Source organism: Rhinolophus sinicus, linkage group LG04 (genome assembly GCF_036562045.2).
Source record: "Rhinolophus sinicus isolate RSC01 linkage group LG04, ASM3656204v1, whole genome shotgun sequence".
NCBI classification, from domain to species: domain Eukaryota; kingdom Metazoa; phylum Chordata; class Mammalia; order Chiroptera; family Rhinolophidae; genus Rhinolophus; species Rhinolophus sinicus.
The window spans coordinates 98,446,868-98,467,483 of NC_133754.1; the positions used below are offsets into that span (position 1 = coordinate 98,446,868).

At 46.1% G+C, this 20,616-nt stretch overlaps 1 protein-coding gene across 2 annotated transcripts; it reads right to left on the minus strand.

Annotated features, from left to right (window-relative positions):
* Positions 1 to 749: 749 nt before the first annotated feature.
* GPR12 (G protein-coupled receptor 12) lies at positions 750 to 4,834 on the minus strand. Of its 2 annotated transcripts, none has more exons than XM_074330055.1 (2): positions 4,314 to 4,834; positions 750 to 3,190 (listed from the first exon to the last, which is right to left on the minus strand). In XM_074330055.1, the coding sequence occupies exons 1-2, from the start codon at positions 4,589 to 4,591 to the stop codon at positions 2,575 to 2,577; spliced, it is 894 nt and encodes a 297-aa protein (XP_074186156.1). In that variant the 5' UTR covers positions 4,592 to 4,834; the 3' UTR covers positions 750 to 2,574. The 2 variants fall into 2 exon arrangements, with proteins under 2 accessions (XP_074186156.1, XP_074186155.1); XM_074330054.1 differs by having other exon boundaries at positions 750 to 3,597; positions 4,314 to 4,826.
* Positions 4,835 to 20,616: the final 15,782 nt, after the last annotated feature.

The following is a 20,616-nucleotide window of genomic DNA, read 5'->3' on the forward strand; positions in this document are numbered from 1 at the left end:
GTAACTTGTTACTGAGTTCATGTTAACAAAATCAGGTCCCCTTCGAACGTAATCATGTAAAATAGTTTCATTGGCTTGAAAGAGACTGTATTCTGTTAGATACAGGCAGCACTGAAAATCTACTTTGACATTTAAAAAGTCTGCTTTTAGCATCCTCTTCTCCACTAAGCCTTGATAGTCACATCACATGTGATTTTAAATGGCAAACTTCGTGTCTTAATTGTAGAACTAAAATGTAGTGACAGTACCATGTTATAAATCATTTCCCTCCACCCTCTCCGACAGCGAGGCATCAAGGCAGCCAGCGCATGGGAGCAGGTAAGCATCAAAACCTGGGTGCACTTCCTGGCTCTACTCTTGAAGCTCTGTGGCCTCCGGCCCATTTCTCAGCCTCCTTTAGCCTTAGTTGTCTCATCTGTAAAAATGTGTTTTTGTGAAGAAAAAAAAAGCAAAAAAAAAACACAGAGCAGGTAAAGCGCCCAACATGGGGAAATGACACCCAAAACATGGTGAAAAAAGCACATATTATTATTGTCATAATTTTTACTATGAGAGATATACAAGAGGAACCACTATTTCTACAAATACCTCATTTATTGCTTTCCAACCTCATGATGGATATTTCCCAGCCCATGACAAAACCGACTTACCTTTGTCATTTCTTCCATGGAATGCTATTGACTTTAAGTGATTAAAAACAAACAGGTTCATCATACTCAATCTACCAACTCAATCGCATGTTGATGAAATTCTTTCAAGGCATCAGCTTTATTAGATCGATCGTAAGATAATATGCACTGAAAATCCTTTCCCACTTCTGAAATATTTTAATCCGTCTCCTGCTTCAATAAGTAACCTAAGGGAGGAGACATAGGTTTGAGTAGAGGACTTACTCATACTTGTGTCACATTAGAAGGGGCTTTGGAGAGATGACATGAGCAGACAGGCTGCCACAATGGTCCTCACACCAACATAGGCATAATACCTTGGAGACAAACCAGTGAGGCTAATTTATCACAAATGATTCCTCAGGGACCCTGAAATACTAGTCTTGCCACCATCTGAATGGGCTAAGCCCAGGGGCTGTACAGACATTCTTCCACTGGTTATATAGATAGCTATAAACCCCACTGCCTCTGGAGGGAAGATGTCTGTGCCCAAAACATCTGTCTGCGCTAACAGAAAAGATGCTCAGACACAATGATTTTACAATATGTTTAAAACAAATTCTTCTGTGTAATTCCCTCACTAAATCCTTGCTCTCTAAAAACAAGCAATACAGTTTTTATTGCATTTAAAGTTTTTGTGTGAAAGGAAAGAAAAGGAATTCAAACTTAACTTTTTATGAACAGCCACGTGGTCACTCCACGTTTGAACTTACATGATACATCACAGTCAGATATGTGTGTTACACACTCACAAACTTAACCATTAAAATAGGAGACCACCTGTTTCAAACGCATTTACACCACAGACAATATGAACCAGAAATATTTGGTCTACAAAATTAACTTCTATTTGTCTCAATCAGGAATAACTATTAATACAATGTTAGATATAGAGAGATAGGAAAAGTGATGTTTTTCATTGTTCATGAATGTTTTACATTGATTTATTTTTCAGTATATACTAAAATAAATTTAATCTACTTTCAAAAGATGTTATTTTTTTTCCCTGAAAACAGACAGACTGTATCTTAAGAAATGACAATGGTGGATCTACTCAACCCTACTTCATATGTAAATTTTTTAAAATGTCATAATTCACTTTAGATGGACATATTGAAAACCTACGTTGAAAAATGACTCATTTGATTGTGGACATATGTGGCAACATTTGAAACTAGTGGTCTAGCTAACACAGGCAACCATGCAGAAAGAGTTACAACATTTATAGAAATACCAGAGTAATTCTTGTGAACAGTAATTGCTGAAAGTAAAGCAAGAATGAGTAAGCATGGCTCGTGGTTTCAGTGTTGGTAACTTATTACTGAGTTCATGTTAACAAAATCAGGTCCCCTTCAAATGTAATCTTGTAAAATAGTTTCATTTGGCTTGAAAGAGACTGTATTCTGTTAGATACATGCAGCATTGAAAATCTACTTTGACATTTAAGAAGTCTGGAAAAAGTAACTTCTCCATTTTCCTCAATAATTCAGTTGTATTTTAAAATCCAGGTAAAACTTCTGGGACCAGTTTACTTTTTAATAACATCATGGCCATGTCATATCCCTTGCTTTCCCACCCACCACCAACCCTCCAAACAAAATATAAAATAAAATCCTTGCCTCCAAATAAAATATAAAACAAACCCCTCCGCCCCTAAACAAAACAAAATAATATTGAGCAAAGAACTCAACAATTGTTTTCAAAGGGTGAAAACACTGGTAACATTATTTTCACTTCAATCACTTAACTCATCTAAATGAATGCTTCACGAATGCTAAGTGCTCCTGTGGCTCCAGAGAGAATCCAATATAAAGAAGTCACGGAAAGCATCTCAACCATTGGCCAGGCAGTGGAAGTGCTTGGTAAATGCAGCATCGAGTGTGCGTATCCTGTAAGTGGGGTGCTGCTACACATCGCTGGGTGACCGCGCTCTCTGGGAGAGACTGGAGGGGATGCAGCCACAGCAAATGAGGCAGAGGGCTTTCTGGATTTCTTGGTTTCTGAAAGCATATATGACAGGGTTGATGATGGAATTGTAGGTGGCGGGCAGGAGGGTGGCGTAGGTGTAGATGGAGGGATAGGTGTAATCAGCTATCAAGGAATAGAGGGTGAAAGGCATCCAGCAAGCAGCAAAAGTCCCCAGGATGATGGCCAGGGTCGAGACCCCTTTCTGGGTGGTCACGTAGTGCGAGGTGGCCAGGAAGTGGTGCTGCAGGGCTATCTGGTGGGCGTGCCTCATCACAATCTTACAGATCTGGATGTAGAGCTGAAGCATGAGCGCGAACATGAAGAGGAAGGAGATGGAAAGGATGGCCGCGTTGTTCTTGGTGAGAGGTCTGACCACGCTGCAGGTGGACTCGTCCCTGAGGCAGTTCCAGCCCAGGATGGGCAGCAGTCCCAGGCAGATGGAGGTCCCCCAGAGCATGATAAGCATGGCATAGGTAAATGTGACCGTCCTCTCGGAATGGTATGTCAGAGCGTAATACAGGGAGAGATAGCGGTCAACCGTGATGGCCAGCAAGCTGCAGACAGAGGCAGAGAAAGAGGCGACAATGAGTCCTATTGTGACCAGCTTGGTGGCTTCTGACTGAAGCAGGTAGGCAAAAACAAAATTGATGATGAGTCCAACGCCGGCCAGCAGGTCTGCAAGAGCCAGGCTGCCTATGAGCAGGAACATGGGCGCTCGCAGGCTGGGGTTATGGAAGATGATAAGGACCACGATGGCATTTTCACAGGAGATGAGGGTCCCTGAGGTACACAGGACAATGTCCCAGGGGTTGACAACCAGCGCTGTGTCTGGCTCGGCACCAGGAACCTGGGAGGAGACAGCAGCCGAGACGTTCTCCACAGCAGCACCGGCCTCTGAGGAGTCCCGAGGCGAGCCGCTTAAATTGACCTTCAGCTCTTCATTCATTTTAACCCCCGTCCTCTTCAATGAAAAGACAGGCTTTTTAATGGTTAGATACGGCAGGGAGACAATCCAAAATCATGCAAGACCACACAATCAGCAAGCCAGCCCCTACTCAAATACTGCTATCAAATGCCACAAGCTTCGGGAATTATAAACTGTAATGAAATAAAGCAAAAGCCAAAAGTCTCCGTGGTTTAAAACCCGCCACAAAACCTGTCATGTGGCGCTGGGGAAAGTACAGGAAAGGACTTCAAACCCGGGCCGCGAGGGAGGCAGGCACACGGGGAGCAGCGCGGTCTGCCTGCTCAAGTGCGGGCAAGACACGCTCCAACATTTCATTCTGCGTTCCGAGAACGGACAGCTGTGTGACATCTGGCTGCCGCGAGCACACCACGCGCCAGCCGCAAGTCGCGAGCCGGGCAGCCATCCCGGTTGGAATATTTAAATCGCGCGTTTCCACCCAGCTCCCACCCTTCAAAAAATCCCCGACGCGCGTGCACACCCCTAGCCAGAACAAAGAGGGCTCCGGACTTGCCCCGTGTGCACGGGAAGTCGGGGCAAGGCCACGAAAGGCGGGTGTGTGAATGGAGGTGTGGAGGCGGACAGACAGACAGACTGATGCTCAGGCACTGCCACCGCTCCCCTGGCGGCGAGGACCGGCAGCAGACGGAGGGGGGCAGGCAGGACGCCGGGACCGGCGGCCCTCGGGGGCGGGGGTCATCGAGGGGGGTCACCTTGGCGCGCGCAGGCCGAGGGGGCTCCTCTGGTGCGTCCGAAGCGCGTGGCTCTTCGTGTCGCAGGTGGGCGCGGGGGCCCGCGCGGTGAGGGGCGGCGGCCGCGCGGGAGGGGCCGGCAGGACGGGGGCGCGCTCGGCGCCAGGTGAGAGGCGGGCGCCAGGTGAGCGGCGGGCTGGGCTTGCGCGCCCTGCTCTCCCCTCCCGCCCTCCGGGCTCGCACGCTCCCCGCACGCGCGCGCGCCCGGTCCCGCGCCCGCCCCGCGCGCGCTCGCACATGGGAGCCCTGGGAGGCCGGCGCGCGTCCCCACGGGTCGCGGCTGCGCGGGGCCCCGGCAGTCGGGGTTCGCCTGGGCGCAGTGAGATCCCCACGCAGCCCTCGGTGAGGGAGCGAGAACCCCGAGGCTGAGAACTGCACAGTCACCCTCCCGGCCTGCCGCCCAGCATCCCACCGCAGTTGGCGGTCCTGGGCTTGCACCCGGGCGGGGGCGGGGGAGCGCTGCCTGGGAGTCCCGTGACCTATTTCATTCCTGAGGTCTCCCGGGGGTGTCCCAGTCTCCAAAGGCCGCTTCTCCCCGCCTCTCCCTAAACTGCTACATTCACGGTCAAAGAATTATTTCATCTGACACTCAGGATTAGCAGCACGGATGTGGGGTGAGCAGGTTAGGGAGATGGATTTTAAAGCAGCAACATGCCCAGCCAGCTCTTCTAACCACCTGGCATCCCAATCCCAAAAGGGCCCCCTTCCTCAGGTGTGTCCTGGACCTGGTTCATTATTACTGTTCCCAGAGCACATTTGCTTAATTGGATGTACGGTGCTGCTGTGTGAATCATCGTTAGCATCATCACATCGCACTTATTAAGTGTTCCTCCGGCGGAGTTTTCAAATGGAAATCATTTACCGAGTTCCTGCAGAAGCTTCCTGCAGATGCTGACCAAAACCCAGTACTTAGGTACTGAAATGGCAGTGTTAATTTTTTTTTCCATTTTAACACATCAATAGGTTCAAAGATTAAGAACCTGATAGCTGTTAGGAGCCTATGTCACCTCCAGATACAAAAATCAGAGCAGCTAGCAGATCCTAAGTTTAAAGATGACCTCGCACTTTAAAGATGGGAGAAGGAAAAAGTCCCTGTCGGCAATGAAGGTTTTCCCAACTACCTATCTTCGCCCTTGGTGAGGGGCTCCTGTAGGAACAGAGATGGTCTGCAGAACACCAGACGCTCCCATTATTCTCTGGCCCATCCTGCCTCCCCGTGGTGCTCACTATTATTCCTTAACCCAGCCTTGCAGGCACATCCACCCTTGACATCGTCCCCTTCTCCCTTCTCCTCCCCTTCTCCCATCAGTCACCTCCAGCCTCTGCGAGATCTGTGCCAGTTCTCAACTACAAATCAGTCATTCTGGGATAGGGCTCAGATTCTGCATTTGTAACCCTCTCTCCCAGCAATCATAATGCTGCTGGTGTGTGGACCACACTTTGAGAAGCAAGGTTCTATGGAGTTTTAAGAACCACTTATATCTGGTGGAGAGTCATCAGACACCTGTATACCTGCCGAGAACCATGCTAAGAGCTGGACATACCAATTCTGTAAGACGTGGTCTCTCTATTCACAGGCAGGTACGGTCTGGTGGTGACAGACACAGAAAGCCACAATAACACCAGGTAGCAAGTGCTGTGATAAAGGGATCATCTTCCTCTCAATTGCTATGTGACAAATCAAAGCATTTTTAGAATGGAGCCATGAAAAATAATTGTTTAAAATGCACACAGCTGTTTCAGCATGCTGCAGTTCAAACTACCTGCCAAAATTTTAGGAGCCAGCACTGACAGGGCAGTTTAGGGAAAGCGAAGGCACAGCTCCAGCCAGACACTCTCTCAGTCAGTAATACTGACACATGCCCTGACCTCAGAGCTTCCAGTAGGGGGATTTATTCCCTCTCTGATATGTTTGGGAAGTAAAAAGAAAGAAAGAGCTGAGGGTTGGGAAAGAGGGAAGGTAATGAGGTGGGTGGCAGAGGTGCGTGTGTTTCTGCAGTGAAATCTGGAAAGGCTTCAAGGAAGAGACAGGAAATCAGCTAGCTGTGCACTTGCAGTTCTACTCAGTTACCCTTTCCCCTTCAGTGATTACTGGTAACAAAACAAACAATTTCATCGTTACTGTACTCCTAATTCTGTGTTCATTGGTGTATTTGCTCATACTTCCGTTGCCAAAGGGCAAAAATCCGGTTCAAAATAGCTTAAGCAAAACTGGTTGTTACTGTCTGGCATGGCTGGGAAAGATCCTGGAGTGATTCATGGAGGAGAAGCTGCAGGAACAGGATTCTACCTGAGTGCCGAGGCTCTTGGTCAGTCCCAACCCTTGACTTATTTCTTGTCTTTGCTTCTCTGGGTTTGCCAGCCTCAAACTGTCGTTTCCTAGACAAACATTTCCCATGTAGCTGTGAAGGTGGCCGCAGGCAGACCCTGACTTGCACGCTGAGACCATCTTCCTAGCTGGTGAGAAGAATTTCCACAAAAAACTGGCCAGCCAGGTGTGCTCCCAGCTCTGACCAACCATGGGGCTAATGGGATGGGATGAACTGGTTGGCCAGGCCTGGGTCATGTGTAGGGTCCCTCAGTGGCATTTATGTATGAACTTCACCGAATGGGCATTTCCCCAGAAGGAAAGTGAGGTGGAACACCAGGCGGAGAGATACCAGATGTCCTCTGCAGCTTCAAATGCAGTAGTCAGAAAGGAACGTTTCCACGGCCTTCTGTAACATGGGTCATGAAGTATATGTCTGCAAGGCTGCTTCTCAGTTTATTCGCCACCCATTATAGGACACTGTAGCAGATGCCCTCAGTGTGTGATATTTACTGCCTTCTTATCACTTACCATTTTTGTCACTTTATATATATATATATATATATAACTTTGGCAAGAAATTGTAAATATTCGAGCATGGCCTGGCATTTGTACAGCCTAGGCTAACAATTACTGCTTGGTGACAGAAAGTCTGTGTGCCCATCTTAATGTACACACAGTGTCTTTGCCAACTTCACCCTGTAGCTGCATCTACTAAGGCTTCTTCGTAACTGAATTTGTAACTCGTGGGGTTGTCCCAGATCACCGACTGGGCCAAGTCTGAACCCAAGCCAGTGCTGTAGGGAATCCACGGTGTCTATGTGGAAATGTTACTAGTCCGCTTCTTCCCTGCTTGTGTTGACGATTACCTCTCCATTTTTCTGTATTTGGTTAACTGGTGCACTAATCCTGACCAGATTAACCATGCTTTCTTCTGCTTAGCCAAGTGTCTCTATCACACCTGAGAATAAAGCATGACTCCAAGTTTAACTTTATTTATTTCTTCATCTTACAGTTAATTTCATTGCAGAGTAACCTACATACAGGAAATGCCTATTTCACAAGTGTACAGTGTGATGAAGAGATACCAAGTGAATCTAACGCTCCTAAGAAATAGAATGTTACTGGCACACCAACACCTTCCTCTTGCCCCCTCCCAGTTACTGTCCCCACAGGGAGAAGGAAACCACTGTTTTACATCCCAACACCATAGATTAGGTTTGCCTGTTTTTGAACTATACACAGATGGAACCATGTGTGCTTCTGTGTCTGGCTTCTTTCACTCACTATTATTTCTGTGAGATTTATTTAGGTGCTGCATGGAGCACTGGCATCACCTTTTTCATTGCTGTGTCGTAGTCTATTGTAGAATATGCAGTTTTTTTTAATCCATCCTTTTATTGATCAACATTGGGTTATCCTCTGGTTTGGCTATTGTGAATAAAACCATGATAAAATCTACACCTGAAAGTAATATGAAATAATATTGAATGTCAACTATAATTAATGTATCTATGTTAATATATATTGCTGGTTAATATATTAATTAACTTATTAATGTATTAATTGTAGTTGACATCAATATTATTTTATATTTGTTATATTATTATATTAGTTTCAGGTGTAGATTTCATCATGGTTTTATTCACAATAGCCAAACCAGAGGACAACTCAATGTTGATCAATAAAAGGATGGATTAAAAAAACTGTGGCATATGACATATATGTATATGTCATACACAATATATATGTCATATTTCAAACTGTGGTATACTATATATATATATGTGTGTGTGTGTATATATATATATATTCATACGCCACAGTTTTTTTATATATATAATAAATACAGAGGGTGTCAAAAAATGTATACACATTTTAAGAAAGAAAAAAACTATTAAAATTGTAATACTCAATATATACCGATAACAAAAGATGAATACAAGTCACGTTTGACTCCTGCAATTACAAGAGGTGCTCAAAGTGGTTCCCATCAGCGTCCAGACACTTCTGATTATGGTGAACTACTGCTTGAGCAACGCTGACCAAAGTGTCCACTTGTACACATTTTTTTGGCACCTCTGGTATATATATATATATATATATATATATATATATATATATATATATATATAGTCACCAGATGCTGGATGTAAAGTACAGCATAAGGAAGAGTCAATGGTATTTAACAGTTACATACGATGTCAGATGGGTAGTAGACTTGTTGGGGTTATCACTTTGTGAGGCATGTAAATGTGTAATCATTATGTTGTTTTGTACACCTGAAACTAATAATAATAATAAAAAAGGAGACAGAAAAAAAGAACCAACACAGAATGAAATCCTTGTACATGTCATGTAATGCTCCTATGCATGTGTTTCTATTTGGTATGTCCCGAAGGGTGAATTGCTTCATCAAAGTACACTTTAATGTTTAATCCTCCATTTAAACAAAACCTGTCTGCAATTTAAGGACAGTTGGGGGCCCATGAAAAAATCCCTCTTTTCCCCTTTCATAAGTCCCTGTAAACTTCCCATCTGAATGGAGAAAGAATATATTTCATGGGAAAATCAAAGAGATAAAGAAAGGAAGGAAACACCACTGAAAATATTTAGTCTGAGATTTGGTATGAGAAAGGAGAGCTCTGATGTCAGTGCTAACATTGCCTCATTTCTCTATATATTTTTGTGTTTTTAAAATAGTATTAAATTTTAAAAACTGTCTTTTTCTGATTATAAAGTAATACATATTCATTACAAAAATTTGGGGTCCTGCAACTAAAATTAAAAAGTAAAATTGCCTGTACTCTCACTTCCAGAGATAGCCACTGTGAACGTCTGCTAATAAATATTTTTAATGCATTTCTTTGGGATTTTATTTTTGGCAATGTAACTTGAGGAATTACTTTCAGAAATATTTCATTCTCATTGTTGCAAGGAACAGCAGTTTTTCTTTGGATTTGAGCTTCTCATTAGTCTGGTCTCTATGTCGTATGATGCAGACGGCTAGGCAGGAACCGTTCTGGTCAACTTTACCTGTTCACCTGCCTCTTGCTCTTCTCCATCCCCTGCTCTGGCCTTTCTTCCAGCTCCTCCCAGTGCCTCCAGGCCTTTGTGTTCTGCTGAGTAATCACGTCCTAATCCCAGGAACCTGTGAATGCCAGCTTACATGGCAAAGGGCCTTTGCAAAAGTGTTTAAGACTCTCCAGGTGGGGAGATTAATCCAGATGAACCCTAAATATAATCACAGGGGTCCTTATAAAAGGGAGGCAAACTACTTAGAGTCAGTAGTAGGAGATGTGAGGACAGAAGCAGGGGGAGAAAGATAAGATTTGAAGATGCTATGCTGTGGCTTTGAAGACAGATGAAGGACGCCAAGAGCCGAAGGTCGTGGATGCCTCTGCAAACTGCAGAGGGCAAGGAAACTATTCTCTCTGGGGCCTCTAGAAGGAATATACCTCTGGGAACCCATTTTTGACTTCTTACCTCTGGAATAAATATGTGGAGTTTAAAAAAATGAATACACTATTATTAAGTAAAAATCATTGTTCCCAACTCCTGGCATTATACATTCTATGGTTTTGGCACATTCATAATGTCACGTCTCCACCATTACAGTATCATACAGAGAATTTTCCCTGCCCTAAAAATCCTCTGTGCTCTGCCCACTCATCCCTCCCCCCTCCCCCTGACCCCTGGCAACCACTGAACTTTTTACTGTCTCCATAGTTTGCCTTTTCCAGAACGCTCTATACTTGGAGTCCTACACTAATGGAGCCTTTCCAGACTGGCTTCTGTCACTGAGTAACACGGGCACAGGCACTTGCCACAGGGTGTGGAGAAGCCTCTTTATGGAATCCTGAGTCCTTCTGTGACCCTGACCATCAGAGGCGGGAGCAGCAGGAGACAGGCCCCAGTGTCCGTGTCAGGCCCCCATCCCACCCCGGGCAGGGCCAGCATTTCCACCTGAGCTAGATGGGATCAGGGGAGGAAGAAATGGCCGTGTGAAGATGAGGGAGGCTGAGCTTCTGACACCTCTTTGGGGACTCCCCAGATCACTAGAGGACACTCTCAGGGCATCTAAGTTTTAGCAGTCAAGCTAGTGGAGGCTTGGGCTGCTCTCATTTGGGTCTAAAAAGGAAGTATTCACCTAGGGTTTCAGTCAGGTTGTAAGCAGAAGAGAACCTGTTTTGGTCTGGCCTTGGAACAAGGACAACAAGTAGTGTGCTGCCAGCTCAAGGTTGCTGCACACCATTGGTCTGAGACCTTGGAAAGTCATGTTCACGGGCTTGACACTCTTACTATGTTTGCACAAGAGCTCAAGGAGAGAAGCAGAGTGATCAGGCTTCTACTGCTGCTGTGCATCACTAAGGAGTGAGCACTGTTCACACAACCGAAATCCTTTGGATTCAAGATGAAGAGTTAACAGGCTTTGCAGGCCAGCTCGACAACACACACTTTCTTTGCAAAGGAACGTTCCAGGGGATCTGTCACTTGATGCCCCGGGAGGCGTGTGTTTGTGATCCCTCTTTTCTTGTGACTTACATTTCATTGTACGTGATGGACTTCCCTGTGTGGTTTGGAGGAAATGTGTACTGTGAGCAAAGAGAAGGCCTTTTCTTCTAATGAGGTGTTACATTCGTGATGCCCTCCCATGGACGAGCTTTCTTTCAAAGAAGAAATAGACAGATAGTCCGAGAGTGGCTAGAAGTAGGAAAACCGCATGTTTTGCTCATGTGCTACCTTACATCCAAATTTTCTTTTACTCTATTATGTGGCGCAGGCAGCAACTGGAATCAATCAATTTTAACCAAAACACTATAATTTGGTGTGCTCCCCGTCCTGTGGCTCTTAGAATCCTGACTTGAAATGCTGGTGAGTGAAACGGGAGAAGGGAGGGGAAGAGAGGAAGGCATAACCAGGTTCCGGGGTGCTGGCTTCATGCCCTGTCCTTGGCTTGTGTAGGACGTATGTATTGTCCCCTCTGTTCAACTCCTTCAGCAACACAAAGACTTTGGGGACACTGAATTTGTACCCCAAATTCTACAAGGTGTGTACACAGGGTGACGTGTGACTAGAGCTCTGGCAGTGGTCTCCTTGACAATGAAGAATGGTTAGCTCTGTGTTTTATTTCTGGATGATGCCCACCTACCCCAGGGTATCATGTGGGTGGGTATTTAACGCGTGATTTGCTTGGTAACAAAGTTCAGCAGTCCTGACGCTTGATCATTCTACATTTGAGTCTCACATGTCTGATTGCTTTAGTCAACTGAAGCAAATAAGGGCAGTGATACCCAGAAATTTGGATTTCTTGGGTTGGTAAATTTCAGCAGTATCAGCAACAACAAAACGGAGAGACTGACATGGGGTTTTATTTTGCTAAATAAGTTCATTTAAGCAAGCAAACATAGCTATTTTCATTATTATTTCATAATAGGAAGGACATTTTTAGCACACACACACACACACACACACACACACACACACACACATCCCAAACAAAAGCGGAGTGCTTTAAATGAAATACATCTGGTTTTATGAAAACTCACTGCATTGTTCTGACTTTTCTCACCCATTTTCCAGATGGGTGGAAACTGTAACAGCCCAGATTGCTCAGGGATGGCTCTTGAGAACCACGGGTGGATGGGATGAACTTGCATCCACTTACAGGAGTCAGAGCAGAATTGTAATACTTTTTGTCAAATCAATAGGGAAAATGTACAGGTCAAGTTTCAGACAACTCTCAGTTTTCTTCTTGGCATGCAGGCACATTCTTCGCCTCTCCACACCGATGGGCTGTGTTTGTGGAGCCCCACGGCGTGCGGAGCCCCGTGCCACGAGTTCTTCGCTTTCTGGGAGTTAGAATTCTAACGCTCAGGTGTCAGGAGAAATGGCGAGCTGGCTGCCCCAGTGAAGCCTCATGTAGTGACCTGAATTTCTCTGCAAATTTACTCCGATTTGGGAGATTTATATTAACCTGACTGATACGTTCCCATCAACATACCACTATCATATAAATATTTAGTGTCTCAGGAGCCAGATGTGAGCACAACTGTGTGACCTTGAGGAAGTCAACACCTCACCTCTGTTCTCTATTGGTAAAATGAGAATGTTAATAGCATGTACCTCCTAGGGCTGGTGTGTGTGTGTCACAGGATAGAACACACAGCACATATATCCCAGCCTGGCGCAAACCAAAGGTCTGTCAATAATAGTTATGATTATTTTTGTGGCCACTTTTAGTGCATCATCTCCCTGACTCCTTGTGCAAATGGGATCCCCGTGAACACCTTGGCCTCCCCCCGAAGTGTTTGCTCACAAAACACCCAACCTGTCAGGAAATTCTGTTGACTCTACCATCAAAATACATACAGAATTGGGCCAGCCCAGTGGTTCAGGCGGTTGGAGCTCCATGCTCCTAACTCTGAAGGCTGCCGGTTCGATTCCCACATGGGCCAGTGGGCTCTCAACCACAAGGTTGCCAGTTCAATTCCTCGAGTCCCGCAAGGGATGGTGGGCTCTGCCCCCTGCAACTAAGATTGAACACGGCACCTTGAGCTGAGCTGCCTCCCAGATGGCTCAGTTGGTTGGAGCGCGGGCTCTCAACCACAAGGTTGCCAGTTCAATTCCTCAACTCCCGCAAGGGATGGTGGGCTGTGCCCCCTGCAACTAGCAACGGCAACTGGACCTGGAGCTGAGCTGCGCCCTCCACAGCTAAGACTGAAAGAACAACAACTTGAAGCTGAACAGAACCCTCCACAACTAAGATTGAAAGGACAACAACTTGACTTGGGGGAAAAAAAAAAAAGTAAATAAATAAATAAGTGTCAATATTATTTTTAAAAAAAATACATACAGAATTTATAATGGCCCCAACTTAGAAACAAACAAGATGCCCTTCAGTAGGTGATGGATAGATAAACACTGGCACATCCAGATAGTGGAATATTATTCAGCACTAAAAAGAAATAACCTTGCAAGCCATGACAAGACATGGAGGAAACTTAAATGCATATTCCTAAGTGAAAGAAGCCAGTGTGAAAAGGCTACTGCCAACCGTATCACATTCAGGAAAAGGCAGAAATATGGAAACAATAAAAAGGTCAGTGGTTGCCAGGGGCCAGGGGTCAGGGGGAGGGAGAGATGAATGGGTGGAGCGCAGGGATTTTCAGGGCAGTGAAACTTCTCTGTATGGCGCTGTAATGGTGGATACACGTCATTATATATTTGTCCAAACCCATAGAATGTACCAGACCAGGCGTGGACCTTAGTGTAAACTATGGACTCTGGATGATCATGATGTGTGATGTAGGTTCATAGATTGTAATAAATGCACCCTCTGCTGGGGGGGCGAGTGTTGACAGTGGGGGCGGCTTGCGTGTGTGGGGCCAGAAGATGTGTGCGAACTCTCTGTACTTGCTGCTCAGTTTTGCTGTGAACCTAAAACTGCTCTAAAAGGCAAAATCTATTTTTCAAAAAGAGAATATTGTAGGAGATAAATTCAATGAATCAACTATTAGGTCATCAAATAAAAATCTCAGAAAGGAAAAGGATACCACTTCCCACCGCCTTCCCTGCCACCACCTTGATCCAAAGGTCATCCCTCACCTGCGTCACCTCAGGAGCCTGCCCGCTGGCTTCCCCCATCTGCTCTCACCCCCCTTCAGCCTGCCCTCAGGGCACCCCAGTGAGACCCCGCTCCTCCCCCAAAGCCCTCAATGCTGTCTCGTCTCACCCCGAGTACAGCCCAATCCTCACACCGTCCCTAACCATCCAGGCGTCCTGCCAGTCTGCAGCCCCGGGCTCTTCCCTAGATGTCCCCTGACTGCCGTGCCTCTCTCGGGTCTTTCCTCAAATGTCACGTTTTCTGGGAGGCCTCACCTTGTCTACACTACGCCCCCAACACGCACGAGTGCTCTTCCCACTTTATTTCTCTCCTACACTCACCACCACTGACATGCTGGGTGACTGTCTTTTTACCTTGCTGTTCATCTGTCACCATCCCACAACACTAGCTCTCTTTGCTCCATTGCTGCATGACCAGCGCCTAGAACGCTGCCCGGTGCATACGACGGCCTGATTTCTGACGAATGGATAACAGAACTAGAGGGGAAGTGAGGAGAATTGAATGTTTCCCGGTTGGGCCAAGATCGCCTGCAGCATGCCTCTGACCACTGGGCCGATCTTCCCAGTGAGCCTGGGACACGGTGTCCAGTGGCCGAGAGAATCCCTGGGCAAGGCTGGGGGGGCCTCAGACCGTTTCCGCCATGACTGAAGAGCTCCCCTCAGAGCAATATGTTCTTGCAGACACACTAATCTGTGAGATCAGACCTGAGACAAATCCTGCTCAATTCAGAGCCCTTTTGTCTGTCTCAGGTGACTGCCTTGATGTCCGCAGAACTACAGATGGGTATTATGGCCTGAATCGTGTCTCTCCAAAATGCACGTATGGAAGTCCTACCCCCCAGGACCTCAGAATGTGACTGCATTTGGAGATAGGGCCTTTAAAGAGACAATTAAGTTAAAATGAGGTCATTGGGGTGGCACATTAATGCCTGGCTGGCATCTTAGAAGAAAAGGAGATGAGGACCCAGACACATACAGAAAGAGGGAAGACCGAGTGAAGGCAAGGGAAGGGGCTTCAGAAGGACGCAACTCTGCTGCTGACTTGGTATTAGATGTACAGACTCCAGGATTGTAAGAAAAATACGTTTCTGTTGTTTCAGCCACCCTGTCTGGGCTACTTTGTGATGACAGCCCTTGCAGATGAATATGACCAAGTAGGAGCAGATGGACAGAATTCTGACAGGAAGCCAAGCTCTTCTGGAGGGTCTGAAATTGGTCTAGAATAGAGTTTTCCAAACTGGTGGAAGGAACATTACTGTTCCATCAGCTGCTAGGACACGCTTGAGAAGTGTACTATGTACTGTCAATGCCTAGGGTTTGCCCCCATGACCCTCTGGCTACACCGGGCAGCTTCCAGCAAGCAGCCATCCATCTCTTGCCCGAGGACTTTCTCTGGTGTAGAGCCTACTTTGCCACATGTACTGCAGGTTGGAGTCCCAGAAACTGTATGCCACTGGAGCAGCTGTCGGCCAGTGACTCACGGGCATTTGTGTATAAATACCCCAGCTCCCACCATCCTTTTTAGATCACAGTTAACTGGACTAACAAATTGGCATAATCTTTTCAGATTGAAGAAGCCACCGCAGCCCACGTGACATGTAAATTGCTCTGATGACATGGAAATTGGCCTGGTCGGGCTGCCCACTCAGTTCCAGGTATGCCAAGCTCACAGGCATATCCTACTATTGTTTGGAGATTTCCAATTCAAGCCCTTCAGTTTCTTTCCTTGTGGTTAAATAAGCCCCTGGTGTGTTTTCCTCTTACTCGTTACTCACAGTGAAATGTCTTAGTCAGCTCCGGCTGACCAGGTGGCTGAAACAATAGAAATTTATTTTCTCACAGTTCCGGAGGCTAAAAGTCCAAGATCAAGATTCTGGCAGAGTTCAGTTCAGAATCCTCTTCTTGTCTTGCAGATGGCTACCTTCTCACTATGTCCTTACAAGTCCCTGGTGTTTCTTCTTATAAGGACAGTAATCAATCAGAGCAGGGCCCATTCTTATGCATTCAGTTAACCTTAATTCCTTCTGCAAAGGCTCTGTGTTCAAATACAGCCACACTGGGGCGTTAGGGCTTCAAAATATAAATTTTGAGGGAATACACGCATTCGGTCCATAACAGGTAACTTGCTTTTAAAAACGTGCTTATCACCTGCCTTCTCTTTCCTGTCTCACTTCTCTACCCTTACCAGTGTTTCCTGGGATCACATCCAAAATAAATTACTTATGCTAAATCTTTGTCTCAGGGTCAAAGTGTTCTGGGGGAACCCAAACCAGGACAGAAAAGCTGAAGGCTGTATGTCCTTCCAGGAATATCACAGCACTTATCACAGCAGCCTGTTAAAGGCTCCAAGAAGTCTTTCCATAAAGAACCACTTCACTGAATTTAACCCCGGGTTTCACAAAATTTATTAGCCAGGGAACCGTTGCTTGGCCCCCTTAGAATGTCCTTGAATATTTCCCAGGATTTATCAGGAAGTGCTCCTCTAGGGTTGATGAAAGTTCGAAGATGCATGTAGGTGGTTTATTTTATGATGGCTGCTGGGTGAGTGGGGTTTGGTCCTCATGGACCTGCAGGCTGCTGAAGCCTTAGGTGCATGAGGGCAGAACTGACCAACAGCAGTTACAATTCTCCCAAACGCACAGGCTAGAGGTTCCCGACACCAGGCCCTGCACTCATGGGGCGGACGGCATAGCGAGGGAGAAAGAGGACGGAGCAGCAATTACAGTGCAGCAAGCTGTGCTGTGACCGGCATCACACTTGCTCCCAGCCTGGCTCCTGCGGACACTAATGATGGAAAATGGAAGGGGGCACACACCTGCGTTGGGCTGAGTCCCCAGATGCCTCGGGGTTGCTTACGCGCTGGTCGTCAGTTGTGGGACAATGTTTTATTCATTCACTCCCAGATTTATTAGAATTTCAGGCAACTATTTCTATGCCCACTAAAATGCCTCCTTCGTTTCCCCTGAGATGAGTCAGATTAAATGATGTTGAAATAATATCTCCAGTTCAACATCAGATTGCACATATTCATATTCCAAGTATTTAAAAGTGTTATTTGTGGGCTAATATTCTTCCTATTAAAATTAAATGGCATGAAATGTGAATTAGCTCAATTGAATTCATTTCCTTCTCTAATGTATTTATCCATGACTCAGGGGAGACTGGGTGAAGGCCATCTTGGTTTTGTTCAATAAGACACATTTGGCTTTGCTCCCTAATTTGGATTTTGAAGTTACCCCTGGGCCTGGAGGAAGTGGAAACACCCCACCTGCTACCCTTAGTCTCCTTAGCTGGGTAACAGGTTAAAATGGTACCAGTTTCATAGGGCTGGTGTTTTGAGATGAAATAATTAATGCATCTGAGGCACTTGGAACAAGGCGTGGCGCCAGTAGGTGCTCATGAAGCGCTGGTAGTAAGATGCGGTCATCAGTCCTGAGAGTCCCCTCTTATTCAGGCACAAGTGATAAGCACTGGAGGATTTGACTGGGAGCCCAGAGACCGAGATGCAAGTTCCAGCGTGGTCCCTAGCTTGAGAGTAAGCTAGGTCTTGTCCTTTTCTCTGAGTCTTAATTTTCTGATCCACAGAGGCAGCCACACTGTTCCAGGTTGGAAGATGAGTCACAGTAGCTGTGCCGCCCCCTGTGGGCCTGGGTTTTCCAATCCCAGCACCATGAAGCTTGTTTAGGCCCCCAGGATATAAGGAAAATGAGTTAGCAGACTGTGGTTATCAGGCCACTGCTTGGAGGTCTCAAACGCAAGGTCCCTGTTGTGTTTCTGTGGGTCAGCCTCGTCCCCGAGCCTCGCACCTGTGCTGACAGGATTGTGCATTGCCCAGGGTGGGCTTAAAGGGGTCAGGCGGTCCCACTGGGTGAGCACAATGTTCTCACCTGCCTCTGTGGACGCCAACGAGGTTCCCAACTCTTTAACAATACTAGTCTCGGGGATCTGCAAACCTAAGGGTGGTAGACACGGAACTTTACAGCAGGAAGGAACCATGGCTGCCACCACCTCAACCCCTTTAAGTTACAGCTGCGGTGACAAGGACCTGAGAAAAGGACTCCCCTCTGTTCTCTTCACTGCCCAGCCTTCAGCCTTATGTATCACCAAGGACCGAGCTTTTATTCCCCTTGATGTAAATCCTGTGGGAACTCAGGGGGAGGGGGAGTTTTTAATTAACCTCAATCAACCAGATTTACCACCATTCTCTCTTAAGCAGAAAGTGATTTTTTTCCCCCTGCTGAACTTTTATAAGAATGAGGCAAATGACAAAGATGATGTGACATTGAATATCCAGAACAACAAATATATCCCAGTGCATGTTAAAGGTTTATTGCAACGCAGCTAGTTCTTCGTTGAGAATGACAAATCTGGAGTGGGCGTGGTCATTTTCTAATTGCCCTTGCCATCCATTAGCAGATCATAAAATCAGTGAGCAAAGTTTCTTAGAAAATAAAATGGAAAAAATAATAAAAGAATGCCTCACAAAAGAGTATTTTTCATAAAACCTTTGTTTCGATTCTATATAAACATACATGTGTGTGTAGATGAACACTGAGTAGCAACCTGCCTGGCTGTAGGGTGTGGTCAGAATAAGGGGACAAACACTGATGCTGTCCATCCATTCTTCTCAGACGAAGACACACAGGTCCCCACAGGTTAATTGCCCCGCTCCCAATCATCAGCCGAGTGCTAGGACGAAGCAGGACTCATTCTAAGCTCACTGATCTGAAGTTCTCGTCTGTGTGCCTGGTTTTCTCCATCTCCCCATTATCGCATGGGATTGTCACCTTGGGTCCCCATGAGGTTCCAGCATCACTGAAAAAATTACTTTTGTTTAGTAAATAGTGTTTATTATTGCAGGGGATGGACTAACTAACCCATTTTAGAAAGATTTACTGTGAGGGTTAAAATGTATGTAACTATAATCTAGTCTGGGGAAGCATTCTTAAGCTCTGGTGTATATTGGCTTAGTCCAGATGTGATTGCCCAGATGTGATTGAGCAGCTCCCCCAACTTTGGTCAGTAAGTTACGATGTGTTTTGATCTTAGGAGTCAAACAGACCTGGGTTCACAGCCCAGCTCTACAATAAACTAACTGGTTATCTTGGGAAGTTCTGTAATCTCATTCAGCCTCAATGTTTCCACCATTCATTCAACAAACACTTCTTGAGAGCCTCAGTGTGCCGGGCGCTGAGCGAGGAGCCAGCGGTGCCTGTTCTCATGGAGCTTAAAGCCCAGCAGGGAAGAGCTTCATCACCTTCATCTCAGAAATGGTTGTTTAATTATAATGGTAGCAAATCATCAAAGAAATATAGGGTTAATCAAAAAAGAAATATTAACTGTCATAGGGTTCTTCAATAAAAGAATACTACAGAGTTAATAGATAAAGGAGTATTTAGGGTACTGTCAGAGCAGGAGAACCTTACCTTATTTACACTGGGAGCACTAGAGAAGCCACTTTGAGGAAATGGTTTTTGAGGTGATACCTGAAGAAGGTACAGCCAGAAGAGTGGAGGTGGTGGTGGTAGGGAAGAACACGCCAGGTGGAGGACAGCACGTGCAAAGGGCCTGTGGTTACAGGGTGTTTTGTGCATGCACAAAAGGGCGAGAAGGCCAGTGCAGACTGCTGACCAGAGGTGGAGGAAGAGAATGGTATAACATGAGTGTCTGAGGGATTCCAGGAGTAGGAAAATAACACCTGCCCTGCAGAGCTGCTGTAAAAATGAAACAAGGTATCTAACGTAGATGAGGAGCTTAGACCACAAAAAAATAATAGCTATTATTAGGGGAGTGTTGAATAATTTCCGAACTGTGTTTGGAAGCCCTTGTTTTGGATCACACCACGATTTCTGTGGCCAGTGTATCTCCCCACAGAATCTCAGCAGACAGCATCACCCATCTAGTACTCCAGGCCCTAAATCTAGAAGGCACCCTCGATTCCTTGTTTTCCCTCCCATTTCACATTTACTCCCTCAGCAGGTCCTATAGCTCTGCCGCCAACACGCATCTTCAACCTCTCCACCTCGTCGTCTCACACTTGTCACCTTCGTATCCATCTATCGCAGACTTGGGGCAAGTTCCCCAGGAAACTGTCTAAAATGGAGGTTTGTGTGCAGCAAGGTCACTGGGACAGGTTGGGGCAAGACAAGCAGGGCTGGGCAGAGGGAGAGGAATTGAGGTTTCATGGTAACAGAAGCCACTGCCAATCCCATGGGGAGCTCTGGGATGGCTTGGGATGGCCCCAAATCAAGGCACAAAGACTTGGACCTGTCACTGTCTGCAGCTGCACCTGGGCGGGCAGCTCCTCCAAAGGTGCTCAGCTATGCATCC